This window comes from Plectropomus leopardus, chromosome 15, assembly GCF_026936395.1.
Source record: "Plectropomus leopardus strain MGB_pleo_1.0 chromosome 15, ASM2693639v1, whole genome shotgun sequence".
Lineage (NCBI taxonomy): Eukaryota > Metazoa > Chordata > Actinopteri > Perciformes > Serranidae > Plectropomus > Plectropomus leopardus.
The window spans coordinates 8,582,791-8,600,586 of record NC_142190.1 but is presented as its reverse complement, the minus strand read 5'-3'; the positions used below and the strand labels follow the sequence as shown (position 1 = coordinate 8,600,586).

Below are 17,796 nucleotides of genomic sequence, written 5' to 3'. Positions count from 1 at the left end.
CACAATAATTGTTTAAAAGCAAATTCTGATTGACTTCTACAGGCCTGCTGGGACTTAAAATAAAGAGTTTATTCACATTTTAATTACATTCTAGGAAAGAGTGGGACATTGGCAGCCAAAATATAGAGCTTCTTGTGTTTACGTGCACTTCAGTAGTAAAGATACTGTTTTCCGCAGCAGCCTGATTTCCATAATCAGGGTAGAGGATTAGAGTAACGCATTTCAGCTGGTGGAACCTGATTTCATAGTCATGTATAAACATAAACAGGTCCCTTTGCAATAACAAACATGCATGACAATGACTTTGTTCAGGTGCAGTATCGCTGTGAGATCAGTGTGGCGCATTAAAGAAAACACTCAGCTGCGCGTCATTGTATTCACTGTTAATTTCATGCAAAGTTCCACTACAAACGAAACTAACACACTGCTCTAGAAATCTAAATTTGCGGCTTAGTGTTTGTATAACTCAAACACGTTTATACTGTGAGGAAACACTGTGTACTCGTTTGACTGTGCTGTCAGTTCAAATGCTTGAAAGACAGCGTTCATGGCTTCATAATGTTACTATATCAACCGGGTTTCTTTTATTCACTTAACCTCATAAACAAAACGGTTTGTATTCTGTGTCCAAGACTGAGTTATTGTGAATAAAGAGATGTGAGATACAGTGTGGAGCTGGATTACTGACAAATAATAATTTTATTTAAGGATACATTTTGTTGCAGACTAACAGATTGTTGAAATAGTTGCAGATTAAATTTGTATTGATTGTCGAATCAACTCAATCAAATCATTTAACCTTTAGTTTAATGTGCCATTTATTCTCCTTGATAAAAAATGAAAATTAACAAAAGTTATAGTCAACAAATATTCAAAAGTAGTTAAATCTATGGCTGCAACAAAAGATTATCACTTTATCTGACAGATAATTTTCAGTTAATCGAGCATTTGGTCAGGAAATAATGAAAAACGCAGCTCTATTTCTGAAGCCTAAGGTGACGTATTTAACGGTCCAAAACTCAGACAGTTTATTACACGGAAAAGCAGAAAATCCTGAAAAAGTAGAGCCATCAAATGCCAGTTCTGCTTGAAAAATGCCTCCAACGATGAATCAATTATTCAAATTGTTGCCATGGATTTTTCAGTTGATCCACTGGTCAATTGTTTTAGATCCAAATGTGCTGTCAATGTCCAGTGTAACCTGATTTCTCCCAGTGACCTGGTTTCTCTCTGTGACTGGCGCTGTGTGCACAGACTGACCTGCTGCCTGATAGTTTCTACAAATGAGAGCTAAAATCTGGTGATTTAAATCTGGTTGTTTATGATCTGGTTGTTTAAAGATGCTGATATCTAGAAAAGTCCTGAAACACCAGAATATGCACCAAGATTTAAAGGGTGGATCTGTTTTTCAATTTTTTTTTTTTTTTTTTTCTTCTTGCTGTCAAAAAACCCTATAATAGAGCAAAATCATCATCTTTTTATTCTGTCTGACATCCCGACCCTGCCTTAAGTCCAATTGTTCTACTTAAGATTTTTTTTAAAACTTTAAGTACAGGTCAATAAAGATTTATTAAAAAAATAACATCTGTCAGACTACGATAGAATCCTTTAAGAAAACTCAGTTTTAATTCAGACTAAATATTACCTCTCACATAGCCCCCTTAACCCTTTAACACCTAGATTACCATCAGTTTTCTTGCATTAAGACGCCTTTCACAAGCATTTACACCTATGAAACCTGGGGAAACTGGTTTGATTTCGTTCAAAAATATGAGAAAAACATCATGAACAACTTTAATGAAACGCAATTGGGAAAAAAAGTTATGAAAATAAGCTGGGATTATTAGATATTATCAAAAAATGAGAGAAAACTGTCTATAACTATATTTATACCTCGCTTCTTAATTATTAAAATTAAATTACACAAATTATATATAATAGCACTTCCTTGGGGTAATTTTCTTGTTTTGTTTGCATGTTTTTTATGATTTTTATACATTTAGGCGCTCATTTTCTTGTAACTTTTTAGTTAATTCTTAAATTTTGGGATATTTTTTGCTTAGTTGCTCATCGCCCTCCTGTGTTTTTGAGAAAAATCAAGCAAATTTGCTGAGGTTTCAAAGTGTAAACTGTCGCTTGCCGCTGGTCAACCCTCTCATGTGATTGGTGGGTTTTCTGCTTTATTACGTCTCCTCTACGCCCCCCACCCCCTGTGATATTAGAGTTTCTCCATCTGGCGTGGACGCTGTTAAATAACCTCAGCTCGCAGTGAATATATTGTCCTTCCTGCCAATATACAACAGCTGCTACAGCCAAAGCTTATTTAATTTTTAATGTACAGTGTGTGTGTGTGTGTGTGTGTGTGTGTGTGTAAACAGTCAGTGAAGTGCAGTGAAGGGTAATGTTCATTCACATATAAATTAATGGGTAAAATAAAATAAAAACAAAGGGCAACGCCACAGCTGAATCTTGACACTGAGATACATCGAACTTTCAATATAATGATAAATTCACTTATAATAATATTATTTTCTATTACATTTAATATTTTAGGGTGTTCGCCTGTCAGTCAGTGTATCACCTTTTGGCTTTTTTACACAATATTCTGATATTGTAATAAGTAATCGGCAAAATTATTGATAATAAAATAATGCAATCCTACATACAAGTATATCATATTAACAAATACCACATCAATCAGTTGTCTAAGATGTTTCTCCCTGACATTGTGATTTGTTTTGTTAATTAAATGTTTTTTTTTTTTTTTTTTTTTTTTATACTTTATTTTTATTATTCATATGAACATACAAACATGTAAGGTCTGGGTATTACAGAACAACAGGTAAAAAAGACAAAAGACAGGTAATTAAAGGATCTCCTACATTGGCTAACTGTAGCAATCCCATTTTTCCCAGTATTTATCTCCCTTCTCCTTTTGTAGTCTTAGGGAAAAAGTCATTTTCTCCATTAAGCGGATCGAGTTAACTATGTTGATGAAAAGGGAAATAGAGGGTGTGTTCCTCTGTAGCCAGCTTTTGGTAATTGTTTTTTTGCTTGCAGCCAAAAAAATCTTCAGAAGGTAAGTATCCCTCTTACTGAGTCCTTTTGGGATAATTCCAAGGTATAAAAAGGTGAAAGAAAAATCAGTTTTCAGGTTTATAATCTTTAAGATTAAATTGTCCACACCTTCCCAAAAAAGTTTGACTTGTGGGCAAGTCCAAAAAATATGTGCATGATCGGCTGACGTTGAACCACACTCCCTCCAGCATGATTGCTGAGACTCACTGAATTTGGATTTCTGATTAGGGGTAAGAAAGAACCGTACTAAATTTTTCCAGCAAAAATCTCTCCATAACAGAGAGTTTGTCGAAGTCGACTGGGTTTCCCAAGCTTGTAGCCATGATTCCTCTGATATTTCTATGTTGGTTTCCTTTTCCCAGCGCTGTTTTATGTAATTTGTTGAACTCATATTCATTGAGGAGAGGCCCCTGTATAATTTACCTACGATGCGGCTAGTATTTTTGGAGTTGTAAGAATCAATAAAAATTTGTGTTATTTTGGAGGGTTCAAGGGTATCAGAGGTCTTGATTTCTTTTAAGAAAAAGTGGCGGATCTGTAGATACCGGTAAAAATCATTTTTGCCTAACTCATACGTCTGGCACAAGTCCTCAAAATGCTTAAGGTTTCCATTTGTTATGATTTTACAAAAGGAAGTGAGGCCTTGTTTAGTCCACTGACTATACCTGTGATCCTGTAAAGCTGGGAGAAAGTGTGGGTCATACGCCGGCCAACTCAGGAGTCTGATTTCTCTGTGAAGCTGAAATCTTTTTAACACATCTGACCATTTTTTCATTGAAAAAACCACGCATTGATTTTGAAGTTGAAGTACCTCATTGAATCTGCTAGGACAGCCCAATACTGATTGTATAGGTAAGTCCATTAAGGACAACTCGATATCTTTCCACCGAGCCACATAGGCTGGATCACACCAACAAACAAGGGGTCTCAACTGGGCTGATAGATAATAGTCTTTAAGGCAGGGCAGGGCCACACCCCCTCTCTTGACCGGCAGCTGTAATGTTGAATACTTCACTCTAGGTCTTTTATTATTCCAAATAAATCTGGACAAATGAACATCCCACTCTCTGAACTGTTTATGGGGCACTTCTACTGGAAGTGCTGTGAATAAATATAAAAGTTTTGGAAGAATGTTCATTTTGATTGTCCTTACTCTGCTACCGAGGTCGAGAGGAAGCGAGTCCCACCTGCCCAGATCATCATATATTTTCCTGTTGATGTGTTTATAATTAACATCATACAGCAGTGACAAATTTTTCGTTAAAGAAACTCCTAAGTACTTTATGAGTGGCTGATGCCAATTAAAATGATGTTTGTCCATCAATTCCTGTGAGGGAGAATAATTCAGGGTCAAGACTTGAGTTTTTTGGACATTTAAAGTATAACCGGAATATCTTCCATATCTGTCCAATATGTCCATTAACAATGGTATTCCAGATTCAGGGTTCTTGATCGTGACCAACACATCATCCGCATATAAGCAGATTTTGTTATCCACCCCTCCTATGCATTTACCTTGTTTCCTCCCTGATGGCTTGGGCCAATGGTTCAATGTAAAGACTAAAGAGTAGCGGGCTGAGTGGGCAGCCCTGTCTGCACCCACGTTGTAATAGTATTAAATTTGAGAGACTCCCATTAATTTTTATCCTTGCTGTTGGGGAAGAGTAGAGTGCTCTTATGCATCCTATAAAGGCTTTACAAAATCCAAATCTATTCATAACTTTGAATAAGAAGTCCCATCCCACTGAGTCAAAAGCCTTCTCAGCATCAAGGCTAAGAAGGACTGCGCTCAGCTTCCTTTTGGTGATGTAGTCAATGATATGAATTGCTCTCCTTATATTATCATGCGTTTGCCTGTTCCTTATAAAACCAGCCTGATCCTCATCTATTAGAAAAGGCATTACTGTATCAAGTCTTTTGGCTAATATGGCTGAGTAGATCTTATAATCAGCATTTAATACACTAATTGGTCTATATCCTTTACAATGTGATGTATCTTTGCCCTCCTTTGGTAAGACTGATATAAATGCCTCATTCCATGATGGTGGAAGGGTTCCATCTTTTAAGGTGTAATTAAAAGAGGCTTTTAATAAAGGGAGCAATGATTCCTTCATGCCTTTGTACCATTCAGGGGGGAATCCATCACAGCTCATGGATTTATTGGTGTTCAGGTCTGATATTACCTTATCAATTTCCTCAATGGAGATTTCAGATGTCAATCTTTCATTTTGGTCGTTTCCAATAGAGGGGAGGTCCAAAGAAGCCAAGAATTTTTGGATTGTTGTTTCATCAGCCTTGTCTGGCTGAGCATATAGTGATTTATAGTATGTTTCAAATGCTTGCTGGATTTCCTAATTTAAGTAAAACATCTTGTTAGTTAAGGGGTCTCTAATTCTATGAATAGTGTTTGCTGCTTGCTGCCTTTTAAGTCTCCAAGCGAGTAATTTAGATGCCCTAGGGCCTGCTTCATAGTGCCTTTGTTGCATAAATCTTAACTTTTTCTCTATATCCTCACTAAGAATTTTGTCAATCTCTTGCTTGACTGGCCTCATTTGCTCAAGTATGAAAGGATCCTTATTAATACTGTGAGCTTGTTCCAGATTTCTTAGTTGTTCTTGTAGGTCTGACAGTTTTCTCGTTTTAATTTTTTTTAACATTGCAGACTTAGCTATGATTTTCCCTCTTAAAAAGGCTTTGGCTGCATCCCATAAAATAGCAGGGTTGACCTCACCATTATCATTATGTTCTAAGTAAGTTTCAATTGAAGTCTGCCATTTCAGTTTTAAGCGATTTACTATTCAATAAACTCAGATTTAATCTCCACAGTGTATTTTTGGGGGTTCCATCTAATACTAATTTCAGGTATAATCCAGAGTGATCAGAAATATCCCTCTGTCCGATTTTACAATCCTTCACTTTATGGCAATCTCTACTAAACATAAGAAAGTAATCCAGTCTTGAATGAACATTATGTCTTGCAGAATAAAAAGTAAATTCACTAGCAGATTGGTTTAGGTGCCGCCATACATCAATCAAGCCCAGATCCTTCAATATATTATTTATTCGTTTTTCCCTTGAGGCATTTTTTCCTTGTTCTGTTGGTTGTATCCAATCTGGGATTCAAAAGTATATTGAAGTCCCCAGCACATATTAATGTTCCATATGTTTCTGTAGCGATCAGACTAAATATCTTCCTGAAAAAGGTGATATCGCTGCCGGGGTGGCATATATATTACACAGGGTGACTTCACTGTTTCCGAGTTTGCCTTTTACTAAGACAAATCTACCCTCTTTGTCTTTTTGTTCTGAAATGAATTCGAAACTAATAGAATTTGATATCAATATTGCGACCCCTCTTTTCTTCCCTGTCCTATCTGAGGAAAAAAAAGAATTTCTAAAGCCCATTTTCTTCAGTTTCTCGTGTTCCGTATTAGATAAATGTGTCTCCTGCCAAAAGGCAATATTTATTTTCTCCCGTTTTAGCTTAGCAATCAGTTTACTCCTTTTAATGGGATTGTTTATGCCATTAACATTCAATGATTGTATGTTGTAGTATTGCATACTCATAAGACTCACTGAAAATGTATACCTGTATGTATGACATCTTTAACCCAGACCTAAAACGCACTGAACAAATATGAACATTGATTGAACTTACAGTACTAACATGGTACCAAACAGGGCTTCCAGTTCTGAGGTTTCCATTAAACCTCTGTTTGGAGGGGATAAGTGCCACTAGGTGGGGCCCCTCGACCGTCCAAAAAAAAAAAGAAGACTTAATAACGTTGTCTCATGACCTTTTACTTTAACGGGTTTCAAGGGAGACACCAAAAAAAAGTTTTTTTTTTTTTTGTTTGTTTTTCTCCTGACCAGAGTCGGCTCTGGTCTGGTCTGGACAAATGAGTTGTAACTGAAGTGAAAAACTGGCTTACTGAAGAGCCACGATTTTTAATCTAACTTAAGAGGAGGAACAAATAACAGAGCTTCTCATTAGAGCAGGGAGTAAAATGTGCTACTCATCCGTTGCGACATCCTCTGCATCCAGCCGCTCAAATTCTTTGAGCCTCTCTCGTATGTTCTCCTGAAAGACTTGCACTTTCGCGGCTCGGCGCGTCCCAGCTGTGCTCCACGGGCATTAGCTTGTTGACAGTATCCAGCGGTGATGTCCCTGGATCTGCTCACTGGTATTGGACCCACGGTGAAACCTCTTTTCATAGATCCGCTGCCGCTTCCTCTGGCGCTGTTGTATGTGACTTGCTCAATCCAAGTGCACGCATCCTGGTCAGAGGAGTTTGGAAACGATCTTCTTCTCCTTAAGTGCCTGCTTCAGGAGTGTATTCCTTCCTTTTCTGCTGTACATTCTCAGCGAATCATGGTCAAAAACACTCAGCCTTTCTTGAAGATGAATATTTTCTTCCAGGCAGCATGGAGAACTCTCTCTTTAACGGTGAACTGCAAAAATCGGACCACCGTTGACCGGGGTAGAGACTTCAGGAGTGGACGAGGTGTCAGCGCCTGTGTGCTCTTTCAATCCCGAGACCTGTATCCCGACTCAGGCCCATAGTCTCGCCCAGCTCTGATTGAATCAGATGTTCCACAAAACGTAGCATTGAGGAGCCCTCTGCGTTTTCAGGGATGCCGTAGATTCTAATATTATTACGTCGGGAACGGCCCTCCAGATCCGTAATTTTAGCCTGGAGTAGCTTTTGATTGTTTAGCAGCTGGATGAGGGTATCTTTAACTCCGATGTCCCATTTCTCCCTCCCTGCCATGCTTCTCTCAATTTCACCCATGCGTTTGGTTACCTCCTCGACTTGAGCGGTGGCGGCCTTCAGCTGCTGGTTGATTTCGGCAGTCAGCTCGTCCAATTGTGCCTTCATGTCCTCTCGAAAGCTGAGTCGGATTTGGGACCATTCTTTCTTCAAATCCGATTTTAGGTCTTGCATGCCCTCAGCAACCACCTCACTCACGACTTTACGAAGAGAGCTGAGAGTAGCGGGTGGAGTTCCTTCCTCCGGTCTGTCGCCGCCATTTTTGCCTGAGCTCGATTCACCTGCTTTGCCTTCCTTTCGTGTGTTCTGCTCCATGTTAGCCCACTGCGTGCCTTTCCCCTTCTTGTTTTTGTCCCCGCTCATTCTTCTCTTGATTTAAATCACTATGACCGAGTTTATAACTTAAAATGCGGGGATTATATGTCTGCCGGTGCGGGACCGCTTTTCTATGCTGCCATTTTGGTGGGCGGGCCTCCCGGAAGTCCGATAATTAAATGTTTTGTAAAAAAGTTGCATTTTATGTGTCTACTGCAGAGGATTTCTCATCAGTTTATGTCGACAAATAATTCAATTGCAGCTAATTGTTATTTGTTTAAATTCCCCACACATTATCTCACATCTCTGTGCTCACAGTAACTTGATCTTCGACACATAACAGAAACAAAAAAATTGGTTTTCTTTATCAGATTAAGGAATTAAAGAAACTCTGTTGACACAGCAAGATTTATACTGGAGAATCCTTCATTATTGAACCATATCTACATTTGACCACTTTTTTAAAAGGCTGTTTTGTACATGTATTTGAGTGCATGACACAACAAGACAAAACATCACTTTGGCAGCAGCGCAGACCCTGACAACATCAGTCCCCTCTTGGCAGCAATCCGACAGCTTTAACATAATCGGCAGAGAAAATGAAGCTCTGAACTCGAGTTAAAACCAAAAACCGGTCTGCTCTGTGTGCCCTCAGCTCAAAACACATAAAGTCAAAACAAGCTGCAGGGGTCATTTGAACCACAGCGGCCCTATTGCCAGCGATTTCTGCGAGTACCGGGGACAACAAGCTTGAGTTTTGTTTCCTTCATCAGATTTCTGTTTTCATGTTGGTACCTGACAAGGAATCTTGCTAATAAGGAAGCTTGTTTGACTTTAGGCAACAGAAGAAGAAGAAGCCGCTGGCCTGCGTCTTCAAAGGCTGGGATTTTTGTCTGACATCGTGGCCGAGGGAAAACATGCTTTTCCAGATTTTCACGGTCACAGTGGCACTGCTGTGGATGCATCTGAAATTTGAAAGATGTTTTGGAAACTGCTGCATTTGTTGTCACGAAAATCAAGGCGGTTTTTCAGTGAAGCGACGACCCTCTGAGGGCTGAATCTCAAACAGCTGAGATCAGAAGAGATAGTCACAGAAAGAAAAGACATTAAAGAGCTGTCTTTATAATGATTCAGGGTCTGCTAAAACACAGAGCCATGCTTAAAAGTAAATATTTTAAACTCTTATAAGCGTATTTATCTTGAAAATTGAAGGTGTAAAATAACACACCGGTACCAAAAATATATTCTTTAAACAACCCGTCTCGTAAACAAAGGCACCGAGGCTGAGAGAGGCCGTTTGGCATGAGCTGGGTGTTGCTTAATCAATCAGGGGGACAGCTGCTCTAATGACTGAGTCATGGAGGCATTGATCAGAGCCGTGTAAGGTGGGGGAGGTGTGCTGAGCTGATCAATCCAGACCTGGAGCAGCAGTGTGGGTTTTTCCTGTGAATAAAACTCCCTTTCTCACCGAGGCCAAAAGAACATGCAGGTTTAAACAGAGCTACTTAATAGTTAATGTACCGTGTTAACAAAAGTGATTGTTATTATTGTAATTCTGCAGCTGAAGCTTTTTTTGGATATGATGCATATAAGCTTCAGTTTTTTTGATTAAGGTAAAATTTTCAGAGAGAATCAAATATAGAACACCACTCTCATTACAAATCACAACTGAAATCGTAATAACTATCAATGTAATTGCAATACGATGGTTGACGGCATCATCACGCATCCCTGAAATTTATTATATTTATTTTATTACTACATGAAAAAGAAGGTCTTTGGCACAACATCAGATCTATGCTTGTTTAGCCTCCAAGCCTCTGAGTGGGCAGGATGTTGTAGGTGCTTGATTGACAGCTGAGCCAGCAGGCAGCATAATGTAAACCACTGCTGCGAGACAAACGTTTAGCATTGAAACTGAACAATGTTGACACTTGCAGACAGTTTAAAGCTATATTTTTATCACAGTGTCTAAGGGTATAAAAAGGGTAAATTAAAAATATTTTAAGACCTTTGTAACGGCACAAACACCAATCTTGCAATGGTAATTCACACCAAAAGTGAAAATGTACCCTACCCAAGTATACACATTAATGGCAGTTTAAAAAATTATGGTAAAATGACACTGATGATACTTTCTGTGAAATTTCACCACCATGATAAACATTGTCCAAACCTTAAAACGCCCTCGACTTACAGCGTAGTTTGCTTAGAGGCATCTTAAGGCACCGGCTTTAACCACCACAAGTTACCTTTATTCTCAAGCCATTTATTATCACTTTTATTTTCCCATTTCAATAAACCAGCAAGCAGGTTGGCTAGCAAAGCCTTCCTTTAATGATGCAGATATGTGTGATCTAGAGGGGGTGGAAATTGGGGCAGTGCATGAATGCATGTGTTGTGTCAAAGTCTGTTACCCCGAAGAAAACGTGTTTCCGCCTGTCAAAATGTTTCTCACAGCGCCACACCAGTAATTTCTTGTGGTGACTAAAAAACATTTAAGACCCATGTGATCTGAAATTTAACTAATTTTAATACTTATAAAGGCCTTTTCTTAGTACATGTGTATTTAAGTCATTTAAAGATTTTTAAGTAGCTGTTTGATTATATCTTTCCAAGTTTTTTCTATTTATGACGAGCACTTGCTCTGTTATGGACATTAAATGCATTCTGACTCATTAGTTACCTCCCTATATGCTGGTTTACATTGTCAGTGGTGGAGTCTGCCATTTCCACAAACATGCATTTGAGTGTATCTTGCAGAGTCAGTCGTAGGCATTTTGGGAAAGAAACTTATTTGCGTTGGTACAAGTTCAAGTATGTTCAAGGATGGCTGCAGCAATTTCTAAAAGTAAAAATCAACTTTCATCATGCAATGTAAACAAATTGCCTCCTTGTCTTGAATTCTGTGCAAAAAGTGCATTTTCTGCACACGATGATCTATAAAAGGTGTCATTTTAAACTGAACTCTGAGATCTGTATTACAAAGATGTTTTTAGTGTATTAACATTTTGTAACGCTCACTGGTTGTACAGTTTTCGCAGTTTACTGTCCCACTTCGAAAAAGTGGTGACATGCTAAGACAGAATATGTTTTCTTTATCTGTCCAGCCATCAATATGTTAATGTCCATCTCAGTCATGGCCACACTGACATCATGTCTCTTCCTCCAAAAAAATAGTCTTGTAAGATTTTCTTTCATTCAAACAAACAACATTTAAGTCAGTGTCAGTATCTAGTGGTACAGGAACACTTCTGAACTAATGCTGCTTCATCCCCAAGAGACTTAAACATTTAGTAGTAGGATGCAGAGAATGGTAGCTAGGTAGCTGTCCTCAAAACTGTAAAATCTGAATTCAGGATTGTAGAACCACTTTACAGTATGTGGAGGCTTTCTGCAGACGCTGCCATGCTGGGAGTGGGTTTAGTTGCTCTCAGATGTTGTTGGACTGCTCACTGCATGTATATGGCTCACATCTTTATAGATCAGATTGCACAGAAGTGGGAGTGCTTTCAGCGAGACTGCAGGCTTTTCAAGAATCATCCAACAACTGTGTTGCAAAAGTGATGAAAGACTGTGTTTGATTCTCAGCGAGTACAAGAGAAACACGAGAAAAAAGAGCTCAATTTTTACCTCTGAATGCTCCTCGGCACGTGCCACCTCTTCCTGCAGGAGGTTCTGTGCCGTCTGCAGGCTGTGCTTCTGGACATGGGCCTCTGCAACGACAAAGACACATCACTGATGCATGCGAAGAGAGGAAGATGAGGTATGACCTCACTGGAGCTGGAAGAAAAATCCAGTAACCAAGAAACCACAGCAGAGAAAATTATTTTCCAAATCACAAAGAGCCTTGAGGGTATGTGCTGACGAGGAGATGGTGGTGATGGGGCGGACAGTTGCTGGCTAGAAAAAAGGGAAAACAGGGACTGTAAATATTAAACTTTGAGCTATTTTGGGAGGCTGGTCTTAGTTTGGTTTGACCACGAAACTCAAACCCAGCTCGCAGTCTCATTTTTGCCGCCAATAAATCTAAAAAACTTCAACAAACAAATAATTATCCAGGCTTTCTTTGACAAGAATGCCCGAGAGTTCAGTGTTCATGTGCAAACATAGATACCACGTTTGAATTATTTATGTCCATGTCAATACGATAAAAGATGCAAGGAGCCTTAAAAAAGAGATGTGGGCAACTGCAGCAAGTATAATCTGCCACAAAATATCCAAACCAGCTCGTGTCAACATAATCTCAGGGACGAGCGAGCAGAAACATGATGACTGAGCAGATATTTCTTTGTCATTATGATGCATGAGATCAGCAGGGAGACACTGATGGATACTGAATGCTCAGTTATGAATTCTGGAAACAAACAATGTTTTCGCCACCATATAAGTCTGACCAGCCTGAGGGTTTATTTAAAGGTGACCTATGATGCTTTTCTGTATTTTGTGTCTTATACCAGGCTTTCCCACACCATTTTTCGGTCGGAATATGTATGTTCGGTTATTTATAGTGCACTTTGGGGCGTTGACGGTAAAACTTAACCGTTCATTCTGTTGGGTCCAACAGAATGCTTTCACTTACTAATGTCTGCAAGCAGCTCCTCTCATCCATTGTTGTGAACCGATCAATTATGAACAGATCAATTCAACCCCGCCAACACAGGCAAAAAAATACTCATGGAAAGCTCCACCTGCTGCACTGCATTCACAGACCGGAAAAACGTTTCATTTTAAAATTGAGCACATACAGGCATTTGAAAGATAAAGTATAAAGTTAAAAAAAAAACCTGGTTGCCAATATTGGAAGTTCCTTTTCAATTTTGGATCCTATTCCTATTGCAACGGTTTTGTTTAGAAGCCTGTATTGGTGATTTTTCACAGTAAAAAGTGCAGCTGTTCTCCATCACAGTCATTCCCACGGTTGCAATGGTGGTGCACAGATGGCAACGTCAATGAAATTAAAAAAGAGGAGAAGTCACAGCATCATACTGCATCATATCATTAGGGCACAACATATGCACAGTAAAATCTGGTCTGCAGTTGGTAAAAGGCTCAACAGAGATGTCTGCAGACCAACCTTCAGTTTGAATATATACGTATATATACAGTACATATATATATATGAACATCCTTAAAAAAGACCATAGACAAATGCAATCTATATAAAAATGTTAAAAAGTATATCTGCCACGATCCATCCACAATGCAGCCTGGAGAGCTAAAGAGAGTGCACCCAAAAAGCACCTGAGCAGACATCATCCTTTTATTTCCAGCACATGCTGCTGTAACCCTCCAACATCGCAGCTCCACTTACATTACACGTGTCATACATAGATCTCATGGGGTCAAAGAGCGTGTCCCAGACCTCACTGAATAGCCTTTAGATGACCCGAAAACACTGACCAATCAGAGCAGACTGGGCTGTTTCAGGAATGGGCTTAAAGAGACAAGAGCTAAAACAGAGAGTGAACACAGGTGTTCTGGTACAGACAGGAAGAGGAAAATAAAGTGTTTTTTGAACATAAAGCAGATAAACATGTTGTACTGGAAAACTTAAACACAAGTACGTACCTGAAAGTGATTATACTAATTCCCCTATAAAAATTATCTGATCATCAAAAAAAAAATTCTGGAAATCCTTAGGGCCTTCAAATATATTAAACATTTTTTGTTATTTAAGGATATTTCCTTAGGACATGACTTAAGTTAAATTAAAACAAACTCTGGTTGATAATTAAAATCTTAAGAGATCTAAGGTTGGGGAGCCCTGGTGGCCTTGGGGTTAGGGTGTGGACCAAGAACGACATTTGTTCATCTTTGAATACAGAATTTAATTTCCTGTCATCTCTCTACTCCAACAAAGCTTATAAAGTTAATAAAGCTAATAAAGCAGATGTTTTCAAATCATGAGGAAAAATTGTTGGCAGTGTTGTACTACTAATGATCAGTTTTGGTCTTGAGACCATTTTTTGAAGGTCTCATCATGGACTCGACTACATTTTTTAAACCTCCTTTCTCAGTTTTAGGCAAAGAAGACTCAGGATACCATTTCCATTTCACCTCCATAGTGTTTGTTAAGATAAAATCCTGTAAAACGTAAAATTCACCTCTGCAATGCCTTTTTAATTTATCAAGATATTTCTGAGGCTACACTTGAAACTCATTCCCACTGCACAAAAAAACAACCCAAAAAAATGCTAACACCTGCTAACATTTGACTTTTAAATGCAATGAGAATGCATACAATCTGCCTGAGAATTATCACGTTTTCACAAGTTTTCTTCAGTATCAAAATAATCCAGTGACTGTTGTCTGTACATCCATGGATACAATGCAGACTGAGATTGCTACTCACTCGCTTTTAGATACAAAAATATCTTCTGCCGTACCACAAGACTTGTGAGGCTCCTAAACAATTCCTTTAACTCCAAAAGATGCAGCAAGATCAAGGACAAACTTTAATTATTTTTTTAAACAATGTTTAAAAAAATGACTAGTAAATTTACTGTGTACCTTGTACCTTTAAATGATGACAATTTGTCGAAAGGTTAATAAGTAGAGGCTATAGCACAGCCTCTATTTTTTACTTATATCCTTACTTTAGTTTTATATACCTCTTATTATTCATTTTCAGTGTCTCTATATGATTATATACCTTTCTGCCCATGTGCTGCTGCAACAACTGAATTTTCCCTGTGGGCATCAAAAAAGGCTTATCTTATTTAAAAAAAAAAACGGTGCAATTTGTGTCTCAGCTTGAGATTTGTTTATTTTATCATGAAAACAACAAATTGCTCATGCACAGGAAGCCTCACTTATGCCACGTCTAAGTGACAACCAACAGATAGAGGCAGTAATGGCCACAGCCTGCCTGATAAATATGTAGGAGAGCAGCACATTCACAGCATGTGTTCACCTCCTGGGGTTCGCGGTCGGTCATCATCATGAACAGGCTTGACCCAGCTGACTGCAAAGTGTCTTGTCCCTCCAAGAGACGCTGTTACAGCCCTGCTCACCCCCCCACAAGTCAGACCGGGTTCAGTGGAGACTGAGGGGCAAATAAAGGTCACCATAATGACTCTAATAACGAAAAGCCTCTGGGGAAAATCTCCACAGATAACAGAGGACGTGGGCATTGTGTGCAGGCAGTTGTAATTCCAGCTTCTCTTTAAATGCTCGCTGCTTGTCACTGACGTAATGCAGTTTGGCAGCCAAATCTTTCACAAAGATCTTTAGAGGTGATAAATTCCCTTTAAAAAGAAGATCTCTGCTCTGAAAAAACCTCACAAACCTCAGAGTACGCTCTGCTTTCTATAGCATTAATAATCTATTGCTCCGCGTCAGTGTTCTGGCCATTATTGTGTGAACATTGAGTAGTAAAACGCAAGCATGCATTAAGGGATGGCCTTGTTTATGACCCCACGCAGCAGATGTGGGGAGATGGGGGTGTAATAAGAGGTGACAGGCAGGCAAACAAATACTCCAACAGCAGCTGTAAGTGACCTACATTTGAGGAGGTGGAGAGTGACGGGGTGGTGGTGGGGTGTGGACCTCGAGGTCAGTGTAGCGTATACTGCTGCACTCACGTGTGAATTGTTTCGGTGATGGAGTAGCACGTTTCGTCTGGGAGCAGACATGAGATGATGAGGCCACCACAATGCTGGCTGGAGGAACTGTGGCGGCTACAGTCGAAGTTTTTTTCTGTTTAAAGTTTCCCTAAAAAGACCTTATTGATTAAGCAACTGGTTTAAAGAAATTGTGTCATACCAGACATTTACAATAATGCAAATAAATAAATTACATTATGATTAATGCTGAAACTAGTGTTTAGTCAAGACCACACACACACACACACACACACACACACACATACATACATACACACACACAAACCTCTACTGATCTCATATTTCAGTCCTGGACTGTGTCACACCTCCAGCTTCTGCCTGCACCAAAAAAAAGTGTGTGTTTCAGAAACCATGTTGTCAAGTCCGCAGTCATTAAAAGTTGAAGAGTCTGTTCCCACAACAAAATAATCAGACCGGCTGTCAGGCAGCAGTTCCCCTCAAGCCCCGACTGTCAAGTCGTCCAATGAGGTCAGGTTTAGAGTCAGCATTAAAATGCTCTGCAGTGATCTGAGTCTGAACCTACACTGTGTTCTTGGAGGACTCGTGCTATTGAAAACACTGATCGATGTGACAGTTACTGTCACTGTGTGGGCCGAGAAACAAACTCTCAGCAAACAGCTGATGTCAACATGTCAATAGAGCGAGCTGGAGCTTGCAGAGACCTCTTGTACACACTGAGACAGAGTGCAGGGATAATTCACCTGTTTCTGATCGCAGATAGAGGCTACAGAGGCTCTAAATGTCTAAATGTTTCTGCTGCGAATGCAACCATGACCACCATACAGCTCCTGATAAATATTGTTAAAGGTGAGGGTTAGTTTCAGTTCATGATAGGAGGCTGAGGTAGACGTTTGGCCTCAGTTAAACCGTCAGGATTGTTTTACACACTTGCACTTGGCCAGGTGTGCAGAGGTGTGACTGAACTTCTCCCTCAAGCTCATTCTTTACACAGCTACTTCTGTCACTTTTCATGTGTACAACAAAGTGAAACACTATGAATGCCTCAGAGGACTTGGAAACTCTGGGCTGTTATCCACATTAATTGCATTGAGACAACAAAGGCACACAAAAGACACAGGGTCTTATGTTAATCATGCAATTTTGGTGCATGTAGGTGCAAGCAACACTAAGGCCATCTTTACACCTGGTTTTCTACTCAGCTGACACAACCGGATCTGCAAACTATCGCTGTCTGTACACAAGCCAGACCAAGAAACAACCTACGGGGCTCAATAGTGAAGATGACACCAAGTGCCAAAAACATCAGTTCCTTCAACCGCCACTTCAGGCTGGCTCGGTTGAATTTTTTTCAAATCACCAGTTTACATTTTATTAAGGCTTGAAGGGATAGTTCACCCAAAAATGATTATTCAGTCTGTCTACTCACCCTCATGCGGATGGAGAGTCGGGTTGACTTTTATAATTCATAAAATACTGCTGGAGTTTCTCGGGGAAAAGGCCTTGCACTCATCTCCCAAACACTTGAAGCACATGTTGACCAGGATTCAAATCCAAGTCTCTCTAAGACCTGACGTGCCAAGTTGCCACATCATTGCCGCCATGTTTTTCGCCTTGTTGTAGCCTGTAGCTCCTAGTGTGGGAGCCGTGTTCACGTATGCGCGCTTGCGTGAGACCAACGAGAGTTGCGGTATCTGCACGTAGGGGCTTCAAGACACTTGGATTACTTTGTACGAGCAGTATGGAGACATTTTGTGGTTTTATTATGTATTTTTTAACATTTAAATCCTGGTCACCATTTACTTCAATTTTTCGGGAGCCTTGTCCTTCTGAAACTCCAGCAGTATTTTGTGGTCTTTAAAACTACACCTGACTTTCCATTAGCAAGAGGGTAAGTAGATAATGACTGAATTTTCTTTTTTTTTTTTGGGTATACTATTCCTTTAATTTTACGCATATTTTGGCCGATGGCGACGGCCAAAATGCCAAACTCAAGGCCTCAAAACAGGAGTCCACAAACCAGTGGATGATGTCACGAGGGTTCA

At 39.5% G+C, this 17,796-nt stretch overlaps 1 protein-coding gene across 1 annotated transcript in view; it reads right to left on the bottom strand.

Annotated features, from left to right (window-relative positions):
• vps37d (VPS37D subunit of ESCRT-I) overlaps positions 1-17,796 on the bottom strand; it is a 51,051-nt gene that overhangs the window by 14,517 nt on the left and 18,738 nt on the right. The window contains exon 3 of the mRNA XM_042499912.2: positions 11,799-11,881. Within this exon, the coding sequence (XP_042355846.1) occupies positions 11,799-11,881 (83 nt within the window). The remainder of the gene's footprint in view (positions 1-11,798; positions 11,882-17,796) is intronic.